The sequence below is a fragment of the Strigops habroptila genome, chromosome 5 (genome assembly GCF_004027225.2).
Source record: "Strigops habroptila isolate Jane chromosome 5, bStrHab1.2.pri, whole genome shotgun sequence".
NCBI lineage: Eukaryota > Metazoa > Chordata > Aves > Psittaciformes > Psittacidae > Strigops > Strigops habroptila.
The window spans coordinates 31670211-31687991 of record NC_044281.2 but is presented as its reverse complement, the minus strand read 5'-3'; the positions used below and the strand labels follow the sequence as shown (position 1 = coordinate 31687991).

Here is a 17781-nt window from a genome sequence, read left to right as displayed (position 1 = left end):
CTGGCGGCGCCCCGCGGGCACCGGCGCCCCGGGCACGCCACGCCCAGGCGCGGCGGAGGCGCCCAGAAGGGCCGTTGGCGCCTTTAAAGCTCCACCTTGGCCGCAGCGGCGCCTGCCGAGTCCCGGGAGCGGGTGGCGTTCACGGCGTGGCCGCTTCTCCCGCTCCCCTCAGCCCCCTCCCCCGGGGTGGCGGCCCGGCGGGCGGGGGGATGCCCACGGGATGCCCGTGGGTGCGTGTGACCGCAGGCGCCGCCAGCTGAGGGCAGCGGCCGCTCCCGTGGGGGCGGAGACCTCTGCCCGCCGGTCCGCTCGGGGCTTGGCCGCGGCGCAACGGCCGCCCCACGCCCGCCGCCACCCACCCAGCCCCCCGCGTCACGGTAAAGCGGTGCGTGGCCTGAGGTAGCGGTGGCCTTCCGGCCGGCCTAGAATTACCGGTTGCACTACTCGAGATAACTGCAAGTGGGCAAGGTGGGTCGCGCCGCGGCGCTGAGGGGAAGAGCGGCGCCGGCGCCAGAGCGAGGGCCCGAGCTCTGTCCGGCAGAGTGTGGCCAGGGCCGGCGGCGGATGCTGAGTACCGCAGCCCCCAGCGCTCCCCGTCTGCGTAGGGAGAGCAGGCTGCCAGTGTTGTCCGGCTAAGAGGTCCGCAGGAGCCGAGAGGGCAGGAAAACGCAGGCGCTGTGATTGCGGCTTGCGAGCGGCGGCTGTGGAGTGGGAGTCACTTGCTGTCTTTAAAAGTTCAACCTGCAGGTTTAAAGAGTTTCTGTAGTGGAAAACGTTACCTAGTAAAGCATTTACTGAGAAGGTAGGAACGAGTAGGTGAGTCATTCGGCTGAAATCTAACTTCAGAGAGCCTGCTCGATTCAAGGTTAAATCTTGACTCTTTGTGCATATGGGCATATATGCATAGGGAACACTGCTACATCAGCGTGGTGCAGTGATCCTTGAGGAATCTGTGCAGTGGACAAATTACACTGGCAGCACAGGAGCCCTCTTGTTAGCCTTGTATGTTCATTGCACTGTGCCAAACCTCAGGCTCTCTAAGGGCAAGGCAGCATGGTAGCGGTCCTGTGACATCGATGTCATAGCTCAGTCTCTGGTCTCTGTGGAGTTAACAATGATCTGCACGTAACCTCCTAGCCATTTGTGTGTGTATTTGGGTTTGCTTGTTTGTTGGGGTTTTTTTGTTTGCTGGTTTCTCCGTTACGCCAAAACAGTCAATTAGGATTCCCTGCAGCAAAGCACACATTACAGTAGTTACAGGGTTCCAATAAACTTTCCCCATTTCAGCCCAGAGTCAGGGAAGAATGATAAAAAATGAACAGCAGCATATTTTGCAGCCGCTTTTATCTAGTGCAAGTACCTGTATTAGAAACTGAGCCCTGCATTGTAATCCAGCTGCTGCTGTTGACTCATTTTGTGACCTGAAGCTGGTAACCTAAGCACTATGGCTACATATGTAGAAAGGACATGGTAAAGCAGCAGGTGTTCAGGTGTTCTTTACCTTGAAAAAAAAAAAAAAAGGAAATTTGATATCCTGGCAAGACACCAGAGGTGCCATGGGAGTGTTAAGTATGGTATAATGTAGGGGTGCTTTTAAAAACAATGACTGAGATGCTGGTAAAGTGAGAACTTGGTAACATACACTTAAGTCTTTTTATAATACAGGGGCAAAAAAGCCTTTGTAAACAGTCTGGACAGGTATCTTTTTCCTCAGTAGCCTGTCTCTCCACAGGTATGGTTTCTAGTTTAACACAGCTACCAAAAATCTTCAAATCTTTTAAAGATCAAGTCTGTCTACGCTATGGGGTATACCCAGCCTTTTGTAGTAGTGGAAAGAGGTCGTGGCAGAAAAAAAAAAAAAAAAGGCCATGTAGCAGGGAAAAAATGTGAAATGTCATTTTTCTGTCATGGTGAAGGATCTAGAGGTGAGGGTAAACAGCAAATTTGATGAATTGGTAAGGTGATGCTGGCAGCAGCGAACAGCCAAACAGAAAACAGTTTGGGCTGCGTTTCTGAAGGTGTGTTACAGAGAAGGGAGATAATATTCCATCATTATATTGCTCTAGCTTATCCTCCAGTAATACTATATTCTGTTGGGACCTACAAACTAGAAAGATATAGACAAAGCAGAATTTGGTGAAGCTAAGCATGACAGAAAATGTAGCTTCTTAGTAAAAATCAAAATGCAGGACTTCAGACAACATGATAAAGGGGCTAAGAGGAACTCAAAACCACAAAGTTCTGTGAGAACTTAAGGCTTTTGATTAAATAGGTGAAACAAAGCTATACGTGGAAGTACAAGTAGGATTAGTTCAGTTCAGAACTCAGCACTGCAGGAAAGGAGATGGCAGTGAGCTCTTTTGCATTGTAGGTAGTCTTGCGTTGGAAGCAATACTGAACTTGTGCTGAACTTGTGGGAAAAATCTTTGCTCTTGATAATTTTATATTCAGTTTGACATTGGCAAGGTAGGAATTCAGAGCTAAAAGGCTTTTACAGCTCTTAATATGTCAGTTTCAAATTTTTTAGCACTGATCAGCTATTTTGTCTTGTGGATTGCAGCGAAGATCAGTCCTCAAATACGGTTCCTCATTAATCCATGTTAAGTATAATTAATATTGGGTTAATTTAACATTTTGGGAAACTGTAGAATTGCATATATCAGACATCTGATTCAAAGCTTGAGTTTTCTTCATGCATGTGTCTAGGTGGGTAGTTTCTTCACATGCTCCTGATCCATTCTCCTTGCCTTTCTGCTCTTCCAAAAGCGTGTAGATGATCTTAGTGGTAACAGTGCAGGAATCCATGAGAAAAAGGACATGCTTGTCATAAAGGTGAATGTTGCCAAAGAGGCATAGTCTGTTGCAGATCAGAAGTCAAACACTGGAGCATGAGATGCTCTGAAATGCTTGATGATACAACCTTGTTCCTGCAGTAACAGCAATTCAAGGCTCTTCTATGAGCATATCTAGCACAGCAGCTAAAATACAACTGATGAGTAATGTGGCCAGCTTACTGAAGTAGTAGCACCTTGAACAATTGGAATGTCCATTACTTGTTTCCTTCCACCCTAATTTAGCATTGATATTAGTGGTTTTTATTTCATTCACTTAATGGTGATGCACTCCCAAGCATGCAGTTGTAGCTTTCCCAAAGTCAGTTCACTGTAATACAGCATGGTCTCTTAGCATATGTGAATTGTTTCTGCTAGTGTAACACCTCTGACGTGGAAGGATGGCTCTGCTCAGGCTCCGAACATTTGCTGGGGGTGGTGGCAGTCTCCTCTGCTGTAGAGGTGCCCATCCAGCTTCCTCACAGCTGTTCCCATCAGTCAGCCCTGGGGGGGACCTGGTGAGGTCTGGACAATTCTCTGCCTTGATGTCTGTAGAGAAAATGTCACCCAGCTCCTGGAATATGTTTGGGTTGGTTTTTTTTTCCTTTAAATGTCACTCCTTACACCAGTCACTTCATCTGACTCAGCATAGCTTCTGTCTGAAGGGAGGGGAACTATAAGCCGGATTTTGACATAGCTGGAGAATGTAAGGAAGAAGGCACACCAAAAGAAACAAAATACTGTTGTTTGAGCAAACAGAAAATTATTTTTGGGACCATCTAATAGGCAGTTATCCAAAACAACTAAAACCTAATCTAAACATCACAAGCTGCTGAAAACAAGGGGATTGTCTATTACGTACACACAGTTAATTCCATCCTCAGGTTTCCCAGGAGGTTTTGCTGAGGTTTCTGCTGGTAGCCACGATGGCGCTGTACCTGCTGCACCAATCCAGTTCCTGGGTTTGCCCTGGATGTTTGAGACGGTGAGAACACGCATGTCTCTCACCTTTTAAAACAGGGCAGGGTTGAAATAGTCGTCTGCATGGACCACCAGCTTTCTTATTTTAAGGCTGATTGTATTAAAAGTCTGTAGAAGACAAGTGAGACCTAAAGAGTGCAAAGAATGTCCTCAGCAAACGAAGCTGTGACTACAACCTGAGCTTCTTTACTGTTTGCACTTCATTATTAGGCACAAAGCTTTCTCCAATGACACAGATATGAAACAAACACAGGAGGGAGGGACTTGGAGAGGCCTGGAGAAAGAAAACTCTGGAATATTTATACTTCAAAAATGTACTTGGTAGTGATAGTACAGGCACATGAAAGAGCTGTGGTCCTGTTGTGTTGAAGGGGAATGTTGGCCAGGACACTGGAATATCGTCTATGCTTTCTTTTTAAAAGTGCCAAGCTATGCTGAACGTTCATGCAGACACGGACAGAAACCAAAGGAGTAGGAATGAGTGACCTCAGTTTAACATTTCATTCAAATGACAGTGCCTCTAATGAGATTACTGCTCTAGTTTCCTAGCACACCACCCAGCCTGACGGATCTCACAGATCCTTTCAGATGCCCTAAACTGATAAGCAAATGTCATATTACACATGTGAAAGTAGGATAGAAATGCATAAATTTGATTAAACAGCCTCTGTTTCTTAATGGTTACTCTCTTTAGATTGCTGTGCAGTTTTTTTGTGTTATGGGTTTTGCTCCCCCACTTCCCTGACTGAAAATTTAAGTATAAGAAAGTAACATGCACAGAATAATCCGTAAAAAAGTAATCTCTCTTCTAATACTTTTTTTCTGTGATACTGTCTTTGCTAGTGAAGCAATGACTTGCTATGTTTATCTTAATCCTTCTTTTATTCCATTTTCCTGAATCCTTGAAATGGAGCCAAGAAAGGGCACTAAAAACCAGCAGTGAATTCTTAGGAAAGGAGTAGTGCAATGACAACTTACCTTCGATAATTTGTGTGTGCAGATGACCTTCTAAAAAAAAACAACCAACCAACCAACCAAACAAAAAAACCCAAACAAAAAATGAATTGAGTGCTATTGTTTAGAAAGAAAGCTTCTAGATAAACTGGCAGGCCTGAAAACTCTGCCACTTGAACTGCAACAAGTTGGTTTTGTCTTCCCTTAAAGTCATCATCCAAACATCACTGGTTCTGGATTCATACAGAGTAGGTTACAGCTGTTAATGTAAATGTGCCCTAGAGGTATTTGTGTGACATCAGAAACCCATTTTCTTTTCAAGCTGTGTCTTGCTGTTTGCTTTGGTTTTGGTTTGGGCCGGTTCTACTGGCTTAATGTAACTTTCATTCACATCCATGTGAATTGCTGTGGTTTAATTTGGACCTCCGACTGAAAAATATGGTTATATGGTTTAGTCTGGTGTGTATGCAGAGCTTAATTATTCCCTTGTACAAATGGCTTTTCTGCCATTTAGTATTCTGTGAATACTAAACAAACGCTTACGTTGCCTCATGGTGTTGAAAAATGATTGACCATCTCCTCAGATAAAGACTGAGCCCCTGGTAGTGTTTGCTCTCTGATGTTTCACCATCAGTTTTTCTATCACATTTTAAGATAGGTGTATGGGCAGAATGCCCTACTATCAGTGTTCAACCTAAGTTACCTCATTCCAGTGTGTTACATGGTTTTGGTTGTCTTTTTGATTACCAGAGTAGAATCCGTGGGGCTTTTTGTTGTCCCCCACCCCACAATGGGCATTTCTTTCTAACCAGAGGGTATAGGGAGGGATGCTGTGAAGTTACAAGAGAGTGGTTCTGGAGGACCTGTGCACATTAATGACTTGAAAGGGGTGAGTGTTATTTAATGTTTCTAGCTTTACCATAAGAGCAGAAGCTCTTTGTTTATATCTGTAGTTCTGCCAACAACTTCTCCTCTTCCCTTATGTTCTCGGTATTCTAGCTATTGCCAATCTAAGGCAGAAATGCTATCCAGTGTTACTGAACAAGAGTTATAAAGTTTTATGGAACACCTAACAATGGAAATATAAACTATGAAAAATCAAGGAATGAATTAAGGAAGCAGTTAGCTATCTATTTGTATTCTTAGCCTTCTGCTTAAGTACCATACCTTTAAAAGACTTGTATCAAAATAATAAGACAAGTATGTAGTAAACTGTGCTTTTGCCACGGAAATTAAATGCTGATTATAAATAACTCATAATAGCTCTTTCTGCCTTCAAAGAGAATTAATTTTCATTTTCCCTTGAGAAGGCAGGGGCTATGGAACCAAAAGACAAACATGAAATCGGGGTGGTGGGGGGGTTGTGATGCTAAATGCATATAGCATATACTTTTTGCAGTTTAACAAGCTAATGCAAAAGAAGGTAAACTCTTATTTCAGTGCCTTTCCTGCTACATATGGAAACATCTGTGTAAAAGAACCTGTGTGTAGTGCATTGTATATCACAGTGCAATAAACATTCTGAAGCAGAAAGTTAAAAATGGCTATGTAGCTGTTAGTGAAGAGTTAGTGAAGAGTTTTGGGTGTTTGGGATTTTAGCATGGGATTTTGTTTTATTAAAAGATGTGTTTTGCCTATAAAGTAACTGAGCATGAAGCGGGGCTCAAGAAGCCTAGAAAGATCTGTCCCCCTCCCTGGGGGCTATATTAGACCACTGAGTCATGGAGTCTTTGCATAGTAGGTGTCTGGTTACACACCTTTTATGGACCCTACTCAGCTGGGATATCAGCATCTGCATTATAGCTCCCATCTATTCTTAGGTGATATCAGAGCACAACTGAACAGGCAAGGCAGAAAGATAATCGCTTTCGTTATATAAAACTCTTCCCTCTTTTCATTCTGGCTTTTTTTTCACTTTCTCTGTCTACCCTATCCTTCTGTTCTGCAGTGCCTTCCCGTTGCCTTGTGAAAGAGGTACACAATGGCTTACAGCGTGACTCTGAATGGACCTGGACCATGGGGTTTCCGACTGCAAGGGGGCAAGGACTTCAATATGCCCTTGACCATCTCCAGAGTAAGTCAGCAAAAAAGCCTTGTTGAGCTTGTTTAGGTTGGAAAATAGCAGTGAACTAGTCGTGTACACTCTGACCTGGCCTAGCAAAATAGAGGAGCTTTGCAGCTACGTCTGAAAAAAGATAATATAATGTGGGCTTTAAATTTACCTGTTCAAGGTACAGCCTGGCATTGATGATGCCTCAGGAAGACAGTTCTCGTTTGTATATTTTTAAGAATGATGATACTGTCTCTTTTAAATAAGCTTCCAGTTCTATTTTGTGTGGTGGTGTCTCTTTTTTTGCTGATAGGGGCCTCACTGGTGTTGTCTATTTGGAGGGAAGGGAGTAGAACAACTGTGAATAGGAATATAGAACTATATTTTTAGAAAATGATCGTGTAACTGCTTGTAAATATGTGAAGTCTAGGTGTTAAAACTGGACAAAGATAGGGATCCATGTCCCCTCTTTTGGAGGGGAGCAATAATCAGATGAAAATGAGACATGTCAAGCAGAAGACTCAATAGTACTTAAAATACGGTCTTAAATTATGCAGAAGCCTTCCATTTGCAGCTGACAAGCAACATGTGATTTAATAATTAATTACCTGGTGTATCTGTCAATTACAGATTAGTCCATTTATTTCCTAGCTGACTCCTCTAAGAGCAGTATTTTAAATTGTTGGAGTGGAATGCTCTTATTACCTGAATTAGCTCAGTTGCTTAAAGGTTTTTAATCATTGGATGGTTTTCAGGAAATTTGGAAGTGTTTTCCTTACCTACCATTCTCTTATCAAACTAGATAGTTCTGTGTAACTTCTGGTTTGGGAACTCTACTTTCTACTCTCTTGTGGCTCCTGTCTCTTTTTATTTTTTTTCTTCCTTTTCTTTCCTATTCTGTCAGTCTCAAATCTGTTCCCGAATCTTCAAATCTTTTTAGAGTTGTCTTGGTTCCCCCACAAATCACCTGCAGAAGGCTTATTTTGCAGTGCAGTGATGAGGGGGGTTACTTACATAAGTGTTTAAAAGGAATACCAGAATGATTTCATCAGACAAACAAATAGAATGCAAACAAAAGGTCTGCTCCACTGGGAATAAAAAAGCCACCTACACTGCTTTGAAAATGGTTTGAGTTTGTTGTTTGTTGGGGTTTTTTTGCATAATGAAAACACAGCCTGTGAAGTCGTGGGTACCAAATTGATATCTCCGCAACAATGATGACTCAGTCATCAGTGAGCTTCTGAAATCTTAACTGCACTATTTCATATTCATACTATAAGGCCCTGTATTATTTCATCTCCCTTACTCTTATGCACAATATTCCTTTCTCCGAAGACAGAGGCACATTTAACTTAATACTAGGTCCTGTGATGGTAAGAGGAACATTTCATAACCCCTTTTGAAGAAGAGGCATAATAATTGCAATGAAGGCTGTTCTGTCAGTGTTAAAAACAAACAAGCAAAAAACAATCAAAAAGGAACCCTGTCCACAAAAATAAACTCACTTCATAAACTTATGCTAATTTCAATATGGTAAATAGTTTTGGTATTTCTTTATTTATGCCACCCAAGGTAAGTATGGAGAGGTGCCACCGTGTTTCTGTAGGCATTTTCGTAACACTTTGCAGTGTGCACTGTATGGTATTGATTTTTTTTTAATAAGTCATACCTAGATGCTGTCAGTCAAAGGCTGGCGCTGTGGCACTTACACTATATATGACACAATCAGAAACAAAAAAACAGTTGTTTACCAAAGAACCCATTTTCTCAGATTATAATCTCTTAAAGTATATTCACTATGCCCAAAGGCTATAGATTTTCGTAGGGCTTTTGAGAGCATATGGTGAGTAGGAGTGAAACTGCAAAGGCTGGACTCCCAGAGGTGTGGAGGAATTACCTCTTCACACAGCTGGCTGCATTTCCAGCAGTACAAGTGTCAGAAAGCACTGTTAAATGTTTTGAACTCTTTCCCAGTGAGGCCCAGTTTTTAGTTGCTTTGGGATTGGACTGGATTTTGTAGCCTGGCTTAGGTGGAAAAAGCAGGTATGCAGAAATGAACGTAGCCTCTTTCATGGGGAAGCTGAAGTAGGAAAGCCTGCTAGTTGTGATATGTTTTTAATTGGAACACGGTGATGATATAACATTCTTAAAGTCCATTTTTAATTTAACATCTTTCACATAAATATATCTCCAAACAGATCAGATATTCCCTTTAATCAGCAATTTGCCATCATAAATGAGTTGAGCTGTGAATTTAGCCATAATTGCAATATTACCATGGGGGAAAAGGAAAGATGTACTTGCATTCTCAAGATATTATTGGGGAGGGAAGATAACTGAAGAAAATCCCTTTCTTGGGAAAGGCACACAGCTCTAAATGTTACCGGTGGATGCCATACACTTATCTGTGGACTGGTTTTGATCCACAGCTCCCCTGAGATGGGATTGGACTTTCTAGGTGCAAGATGAGTCCTAAACCCCAAACACTTCAGCTTTAAGGGTCTTACTATTGCTTTTAATACCAGATGGAATTTAATACCAGTGCAATGGCCCTTTTTGCCTACATATGCATCATACATATCTGCCTTTTTGTAGGCAGATAGAGTTTATATGTAGACATGCTCATTATTTTCTAACAGTCCAAAAGTAATAAGGCTGACTGTGGGTGGGCCACAAAGAGGAAAAAACCTGAACAAAATCATCCTTTTTCATGGAAGCTTTGTGCTCTTCTGTCATGCCACAAGTCATGCCATTAGAGAGTTACCTCTGACCTGAGAAAGATGGTCTACCACACTGGGATTGTTCATCCCATCTATAGTCTTACACTTGCATGTTTCCAAGGACTTCCCTGAAAGTGGAAGCTAATATGAAGCTAGCCCACACTTAGACATGAAGTGGGCACCCCGAACTCATGAACTAGGGCTACGGCTTAACTGACTGTTGACCTGCACTCTTGTCAGCCAGCACCTTACAATTCCCACTCAGCTTGAACTTCCCCTGAGAAGCAGGGGAGAAAACCTGAAGGGCTTTGAAGCCTACTGACAAAACACAGTCTGAGGTTGTGGTACCACTAATGTTTCTGTTGAGAAAAATGCTTTTAAAACAGTGGGCAAGGAAGGGAATTAATCAAAGCTGCTTGGCACAATAGTTCAGTTTTAAAGAATTCTTTTTAAAATGCTGAGATACTGTTATTTTCTTCCCTTCAGGTAGGTTCAGGTGATCAGCTCACTGTTAAACAATCAACTGCCTAAGACACAGGAGTTATAGCTGGTGAGCTGAGTGACAGTTCAAGATGTGTTCCCCTGAAATGGATTGTTCTGCTTATCTGTTCTTTGTCTAAAAATAAGTGCCTGACTAACTTAGAGGGGGTGGGGTGAGGAAAAGACAAGACAGAAACAAGTGGAGAAGAGTTAAGGTCACTCTGCAGCTTCCACATTCCTTTAACAATGGCATTAGAAATTAATCTAGGAATATTAAAAAATATTTTTTCAGTCCCCACCCTGCAGACCGTTCTATCCTCTAGAAGAATCTCTGTCATAAGATGTAGCAGAGGTAGGAAAACAGTATTGATAGACCCTCAGTATAGCTGAGCATCTGTCAGTCCTACTGAAATGAATGAGACTTACAGGTTGTTGGCAATGCTAAGAGCTATCACCAGTAGCGTGATCATATGCATAAATCTGGTCTTTCCGAATTGATGTGGGCAGCAAAGCGGGTTATTTTCTTCTGCTGCTTGCATGCACTGTCTGGAAGCAAGCAGAATTCATGAGTTTTATAGACCTAATCCTCTGTAAGAAGGCTTTTAGGTATAGTCAGTTACCTGAAGTGCTGAGTTGCCATGTTACCTAAGATGGTACAATTGCACATGGATAGAGGCAATAGCAGAGCCTCTTCATATATTGCTGAATGATTATTGCTGAAAGGCAAGCTTCTCTAGTGAGACAGACTGGCTTGCAGGTAATACGATGAGCTGGAAGGTATGCAAGAATTATCATTATCTGAGATAGCAGAAATATTATCCAGAACAGTGTGCTAATTCGTGACTAGTATATTCACTCTGTGACTATCCATACAATTCTGTATTTTCTAATAGATTTTCTTAATTTTGCCTGGGTTCCTGATCAAAAGCTGGAGCCTGAAGCTGAAGGAGACAGTGTTTAAACAAAACAAAAGTTTAGAGGACTATTTTGGATTTATTCTATGAAGTGAAGAAGATATCTGGTGATATGATTTACATAGCTGGTGATGATGTAAATGCAGTGAGGGTAAATGGCGAACACTAATAGGAAAAAAATGAAATTTAGGTTATCTGATACAAGCAGCCTGGATCAGCTTTTGGAGAGGATCTATTCTAGCATTTTGCAGTCCATGTCTCTGGAGAAGCAGGAAGGCTTTTCTCACATTTGTTGAGCTCTTTCATTTTCATTAGCATCTTTTCCTGATTAGTTCCTATGCCTCCTCCACTCTTTAGCGTGCATATGTCAACCTCTTGCTGTGACTGCATTTCCTTTAGAAGAGCTATGTGAGAGTATTCGTTTCCTGTGGGTCTGATGCATATGGGGTATCAGCACCTTACAACAGTCAAGTGATAGGTGAATGGAGTCCCTCCGTGCTTTTTTTTCTTCTATACTTGAATGCGGGGAAACCTCAGATTATTCAGGTCAGGCACTATGCATCCTGCAACTTCCATTTGGATAGCCATGTGTTGCTGTACATAAATTTTAATCAAGAGTGCAGTTTACCTGTTTGACTGAACTGAATGAATTAATAAGTTCACTTGAAATGCTGATTCCACGTCATCTGTTAAGCATCCATCTCTGGTGAATCAAACTGCTGAGTAGTTGTCCTACAGCTACAACTTTGAGTGTATGGGTTTGTTTTTTGCTTTAATTTACAAATGCAAAGTCCCTCAAAATAGTGAAAACTATAGATTAGTATTTATAATAGTTGATATTCTATGAAACTAACAGGTAAGTCTTGTGTCCTGTGAAAGTCTTCCTTTTTAACTACTATTCAGTAGAGATGTTTCCTTTCTCCTCAAACTGAAATGACTGAGTCAACTGAGAGGGGAAATGAGCTATTTAATGTAATGACTGTATTATGTCTAGATAAACTGTAGTAATTTCTTATGCATGAGTGGTTTTACATATTTGCAGTCTTCTACAATTTAACTCACAATAGTTCCTTGTGAGAGGAAAATAAAATACTTCCAGGCCAACTTTCAAGAACACTCCAAAACTTTCCTACCTCTTTTTGATAAAACAACTATTCTGTGGGTGTCAGCATTTCTTTGGGATAATGTGCTTAACTTGTAGATCACTTCTTGAGCAACAGTCACACCATCTAAAGTTATAACATTTTGAGTTTTAGTATATGCAGTCATTTCTTACATGTACAAATGTGTCAGTGTCATGAGAGAATACTAATTACTTTAGATGGTATCTTTGCTTTCAAGCTAATTTGCAAGCCAATTCTGATATGTTTACAGCTACCATTATCAGAAATGATTGTATTTCTGTGTGATTAAAGTAATCACTAAATACTAAGCTCACTGGCGAAGGAGTATTTTGTACTCTGCACCGTATCTGTGCAGCCATCACGCACAGCTCTATTTAATGTTCTGTTTTTCAATTCTATCCATGTTTTGCATTTCAGGAGAAACATTTAGCCCTATTAGAATATAGGCCATATTAACATGAATAATGGCCTGCAATAGCTGAGGTACTGGCTTAGGTGATGTTACATCATCAAACCTGCTGCTCTTACTATTCTGACACATAATACATAACCTCTGCATTTGAAGCGCTTTCTTTACTTCACCTGCTAAATGCAGCTTTTCTCTTTGGGATGTGATTCTATCTGAATCATCCATGCTGTGTGGCATTAGCTGTGAAAAGAGCTTAGTGTGTGAGATAAAATGGGGCTGAACAGCATCTATGCAGTTACCAACTCAGTTATAAATACAGTTGGTATTTATTGGTGCTAGCTTACTAGTCATACCAAAAAAAAAAAAAAAAAAAAAAAAAGGCAACAACCCACTCTGCAGTGACTTTACAGCTTTCTTTCCTGCAAAAGGGAGGGGAACATAACTCTTCGGTTGAACAGGAGGCATGGTGTTAACTGTGAGCAACTTGGGCCCAAGGCTGATGAGAAACTGAGACATTCACAAGTGGGGATAACCCTAGTTATTGTGTCTTTATGGAGAAGGAGAAGCTGTCTTAACCTAAGGAAAGAGATCCACAACTCAAATGAGTTATGTTCCCTTTTCTCTTGTTTTAACATTTAACAGTGTTCCCTGGCAACTGGATATTCTGATCTGACAAGTTGGTCAGCCTTTGGCCTAGAGTTTATTTATTTGAGAATATAGTTCTTGTAGTATTTCAGGAAGTCCTTAGATTTACTTAATTATTATTAAAGTTAATAATTTTGCATATCCTTTATAACTAGTAAATACAACAGGAGGTAACCATTAAATTACAAATTTAAAGCTGCTGAACAGTTAGTGCTGTATAAATAAAATGCACAATAAGCTTTTTTCAGGTAGAACTTTTTGTTACTATCCGAACTTTGTAAATGACTATTTTCTAACACAGCAGATAACCTTGTCATTAGCTCCATTCTGAACACATAATGGCAAAATGTTCTCTAGCCAGTGGAACACAAAAAGGGGAAATTAGTTCTGAAAATACATGAGCATTAGCTTTCTATACCAGCAACAGCAGTTCTCCTCTGGTCAGTCTTGTTGTTTTATTAGCAGCATTAAGTGTATGTTATTTTATAACTATAAAATGTGTGTATTAAAAAACCAAAACAAAACCTATAAACCTGTAGTAGCACTGTGAAAGTATCAAAATGGTGTGCAAAATACAATGGTCTTCATTATAATCTAGTTGGTAGTGGACTGGAGCTTGCTGAGACCACAATTTGATGTGGCTGATTTGTGCGTAACCAGAAGTTTCTGCACATAGGTACTTGAGATGTCGCCATTTTAATGTATAATATAGTGTTAAGTGGTGTCCAATGTAATATCAGATACTGCCTTTTTTTTTTTTTCCTTTTTTTTTTTTTTTGACTGGGCTTTGTTGCAGGAATAACTAGATGCTCCATGTGCATGTAAATTATTAATCCCCATTGAAAGATCATGAGAGGGGCAGAGGAAGGAGGGAAATTTTTGCTGAACATGGTAAAAATCAATACTTGCAAGTCTTGAGGAAAGAAATTAATTTAAAACATTGTCTGGCACTGTCAGCTTTGATATGCTTTGAAATGAATAATGCTAGTTGAAAAATGATGGTTTATATACAGCATGTTAAAGGGCTCTTTCTTCTGTACTAGTGTAATTAAAGCCTTAATAAAAAGGTTACCTGAGAGCAAGGATAGGCTTTTTGTTATGGTTGTCTAAATTCCTAAATCCTAATTTGATAAAAGTATGCTATGATATATAGTAAATGGCACTTCATAAAAAATTTAATTCTTGCTGGTACGGAGTGAGGACAAGGATGTCAAGAAGTGTGCTCTTCTGTCACATCGTGTTGACCTGTCATTTACATAATATATATTTAAAAGCAGACAGGTATCATCTGTCAAAATGTGCTGCATAGGTGATGTATTTTGTTTAGCTGCTATCATAACTTAAGGTCCTAAATGAAATAAAAGCTTGATCATTTGAAAATGGCCCTGAAGCTTAGTCCAGTCCTACTGTTGGACATCGTCTGGAAACAGTTCTAGAAACTTCCATTTTCCAATCTAGGAAAAGTGTAACTTTTTCCCCCAAACATGAAGCTGTTTCTGTGTTCTTCTGAGAGATTTTCAGGAGCAAAAGCACACAACTCTTACTTACAGGGGGAAGAAAGAACTGCCTTTTTTTTTTTTTTTGCCCACTGACTTTGAGTGTAAGCACTCTGTGTTTCAGGAATTAGCTACCCTGAAAATAATTTGTTTCCAGCTTATGAATGGCTCCAGATGACATGTTGAATGTGCGTCATACAAGGCAACTCCTCTTTTTGTTAGTAGTGGCTAGCAGCCATATTTCCAAAAAGTCAATGAGATCTTGCTCTTCTTTTAGGAAGATATAATGGGTCAAATGTCTTAAAGGCATGCAAATCCCCTGGTAAGGGTAGAGTTACTTTCTGCACCTCCCACATGCATAGCTGGTGTTGTGATCATCTGTTCCACAGGTGTTCAGTGCCTGGACACTGTGCATAAATAGGTTTTAACCTTTCCGCAAAATCCTTTCAAATACACTTGATTTGTAGCAATGGCAGCTGAGGATTAGGAGGAACACAGCCTTTCATATGCTTGCACCCTATCCCTTCCTTTCCCTTGCTCAGAGTCTAGACTCCAGCTGCTGGGCTATTTTGGCTCCCTTACTTCCTGCTCTTGGTTAGCCATACTTGTTAATACAGACATAAACCCTTATTCTCATTAAAGGTAACAGGCTTAAGAGCATACACTTACTTTAAGCACTTTATGGGTCTTCAGTTTAAAGCCAGCATTAGTGACAATTAGTCTTCGGCATGAAGAAAAATAACTGTAAGGCATCATGGTGCTTATTATACCTGGTTAGGGTGCCATGCACACTCTTCAGAAGCCTCTATGGGACTCTCATGCTATATTTAAAGCATCCTGTAACTTAGGAAGCTATTTTGAATTGGAATGAATGCTACATTTACCTCAAGCTTCTGGAATGGGACATGGTATCCAAAACTCCAAAAATACTACATGTAACCCCAGATTCTTGTACATAGTGCCAAATCAGAATGCTCTGGTATTAGGGTGAATTTGGGTTGCCTTATCTTGATCCTGGGGGTCACTGGGACCGTCCTGCTCTATTTGAGAATGTCAGCATTCTCTCCTTACCTAGTCATAGCTGGTTCAAAAATGGCCAAGGGCAGTTGGTACTATGGCAGGTGTTTGAAAAAGAAATAGGCAGCCGAAACAAGATGTTCTTTTTCATCAGGGTTGGCCAAGATTAACTACTCTAGGAAATGGGTAGGTTTTTTGCTAATTTTTTGACAGGCATTGCAAAATAAAAGTACCTTTCTGACCTACTGTCAAAATTGCTTTCCTGTCCAGAAGATTATCTCAGTTGTTTTTTTAAATTACCTGACAAATTATTCAAGATTAAATCCTTTTGGTCAACTGAATGAGGTGGGGCAGATGAGGATCTCTTTTACATGGCTTTGCTTTCTTGATAACAGGAAGTGGTCAGAAGTCTGTTAAGTGTCATCAACTGTTTGAACAACAACAAACCACACTTATTTGAACAGCAGTCTCGGTTTAATTGCCTACTGCTCCATACTGCTTCTTTTCAGTGTAACATTTCTAAAATTAAAATATGTGCTGGCTTGGTATATAGCTGTCAGTAGTTCAGGGTGAGCACACAGAGTTGTGGGTAGCAGGCTGCTGAAGGAAAGCCCCTGACAGAAAGAGTGAACCTAGTGAAAGGTGATGGAATTGTTTGACTGTTTCATCCCTGAGACATAGCAAAACTGTCCTCTTTTGATGGAGGAACTATCTTACACTTCAGAACTGTATGCCTTAGTTGTAGCATTTGGCTGCAAGGACAAGTACTGATATTGCTGTGTCTGTGGTCATGTGGGAGACCCCTAATGCTGGCTCTTTGCCTTCATCCTTGCCCCATGTGGGATGGTACTCTGCTGTCTCCTCCTTCCATATGCCTGGATGTAAGGGTGCAGGAAGGAGTTGGCTGAACAGGGCACCTTATGAAGGTTCACAACTGCTCTGTGTGTAGCTGTGGGGTTTCCTGTTTCTCTGATTGGAACCCAAGCTGCAACTAATACCAATGTAATTTCTGCATTGAGAATAGAGTATATCTCCACTGAGAATTCCTGACAGACTTTTCTCCCTTTACAGCCACATACCCTATGGCCCACAAAATGATGGTTTTGTCCTGCTCATCAGCGATTCCCTTTTCCTACATTTCTATGCTTAAGTTTCTGCAGAGCCTTGCTTGCTCACCCTGCAAATGTCATTTTAGACTGTAATCTCAAACGTTTTCTCTGAAGAAAATATGCTGAGCATAGATAATAGGACACATTAATCTTCTTGAAAAAAGTACCACCAAAAAGACCCCAAGCAGATAGTGGTTGTATTTCTGTAAGGTATTCATGGCAAAACACAGGAATATGTGCATCTTTTCTAGGGCCACGAGGCTAACATAATTTACTTGATTGAATTTCTAGAAAACAGTCTTTAGGTGACCTAAAGAAATAGGCAAGTGAGCAAGAGTTGAGTTGGAAAAAAAAAAATCTGCCCTGTATCAGAAACAACAAACTTTTGTGGAGAGTGTGCGAAGTGGACATGTGCATGTATATGTATGCCCTAAATGACAATGGAGAGACCCCCATGACTCACATCAAGAAGGTCTGGATGTTCAACTTGCACAGGTCTGGTGTTTCTTCTTTTATACAATATGACAACGTGTTTCAAGCTTCAGGAGTCAGAGGTGAATAAAGTGGTGAGAAAAAACAAAGCAGAATAAACCTTCTGTACGTGCTAGAGAATTTGCGCATTCAGCTTTAATTTCAGATCAGTTTCATCTAGACCCAATTTCAATTCTTTTTTTAGTATGAATTGGGAGAAGTCTGATTTACACAAACAGGGTTCTTGTCTGGAAGAATATGAAGTGGTTTTCCCCAGTTTGTGTGACTCGTCCTAGAGGTTATCCGAGTTTGTGGGAACATTCCTGGCAAAAAACCCCCCCCCAAAAAAAAAACCCCAAACAAAAACCAAACCACTTCCACAATATTGAAGACATACTTGCAGTATGATTGACAAGATGAGGAGTTGGTATATCATTTCTTTGCACATCAAGGGGCTGGCAGTGAATGAAACCAAAACTAGAACTTAGCCACTTTATTTTATCCCTTGAACAGATGCAGTACAAGCAGCTGCAGTCAGATCTTTTATACATTCCACCCATGATTCCCTGGTGTTCATGTG

The 17781-nt window shown here is 40.8% G+C and overlaps 1 protein-coding gene across 2 annotated transcripts in view; it reads left to right on the top strand.

Moving 5' to 3' along the window:
* Positions 1 to 174: 174 nt before the first annotated feature.
* The window catches only part of LDB3 (LIM domain binding 3), an 80315-nt gene continuing 62708 nt past the window's right edge, over positions 175 to 17781 (top strand). For both annotated transcript variants that reach the window (XM_030488847.1, XM_030488846.1), the window contains exons 1-2: positions 175 to 468; positions 6715 to 6840. In XM_030488847.1, the coding sequence (XP_030344707.1) occupies positions 6748 to 6840 (93 nt within the window). In that variant the 5' untranslated portion in view covers positions 175 to 468; positions 6715 to 6747. The remainder of the gene's footprint in view (positions 469 to 6714; positions 6841 to 17781) is intronic.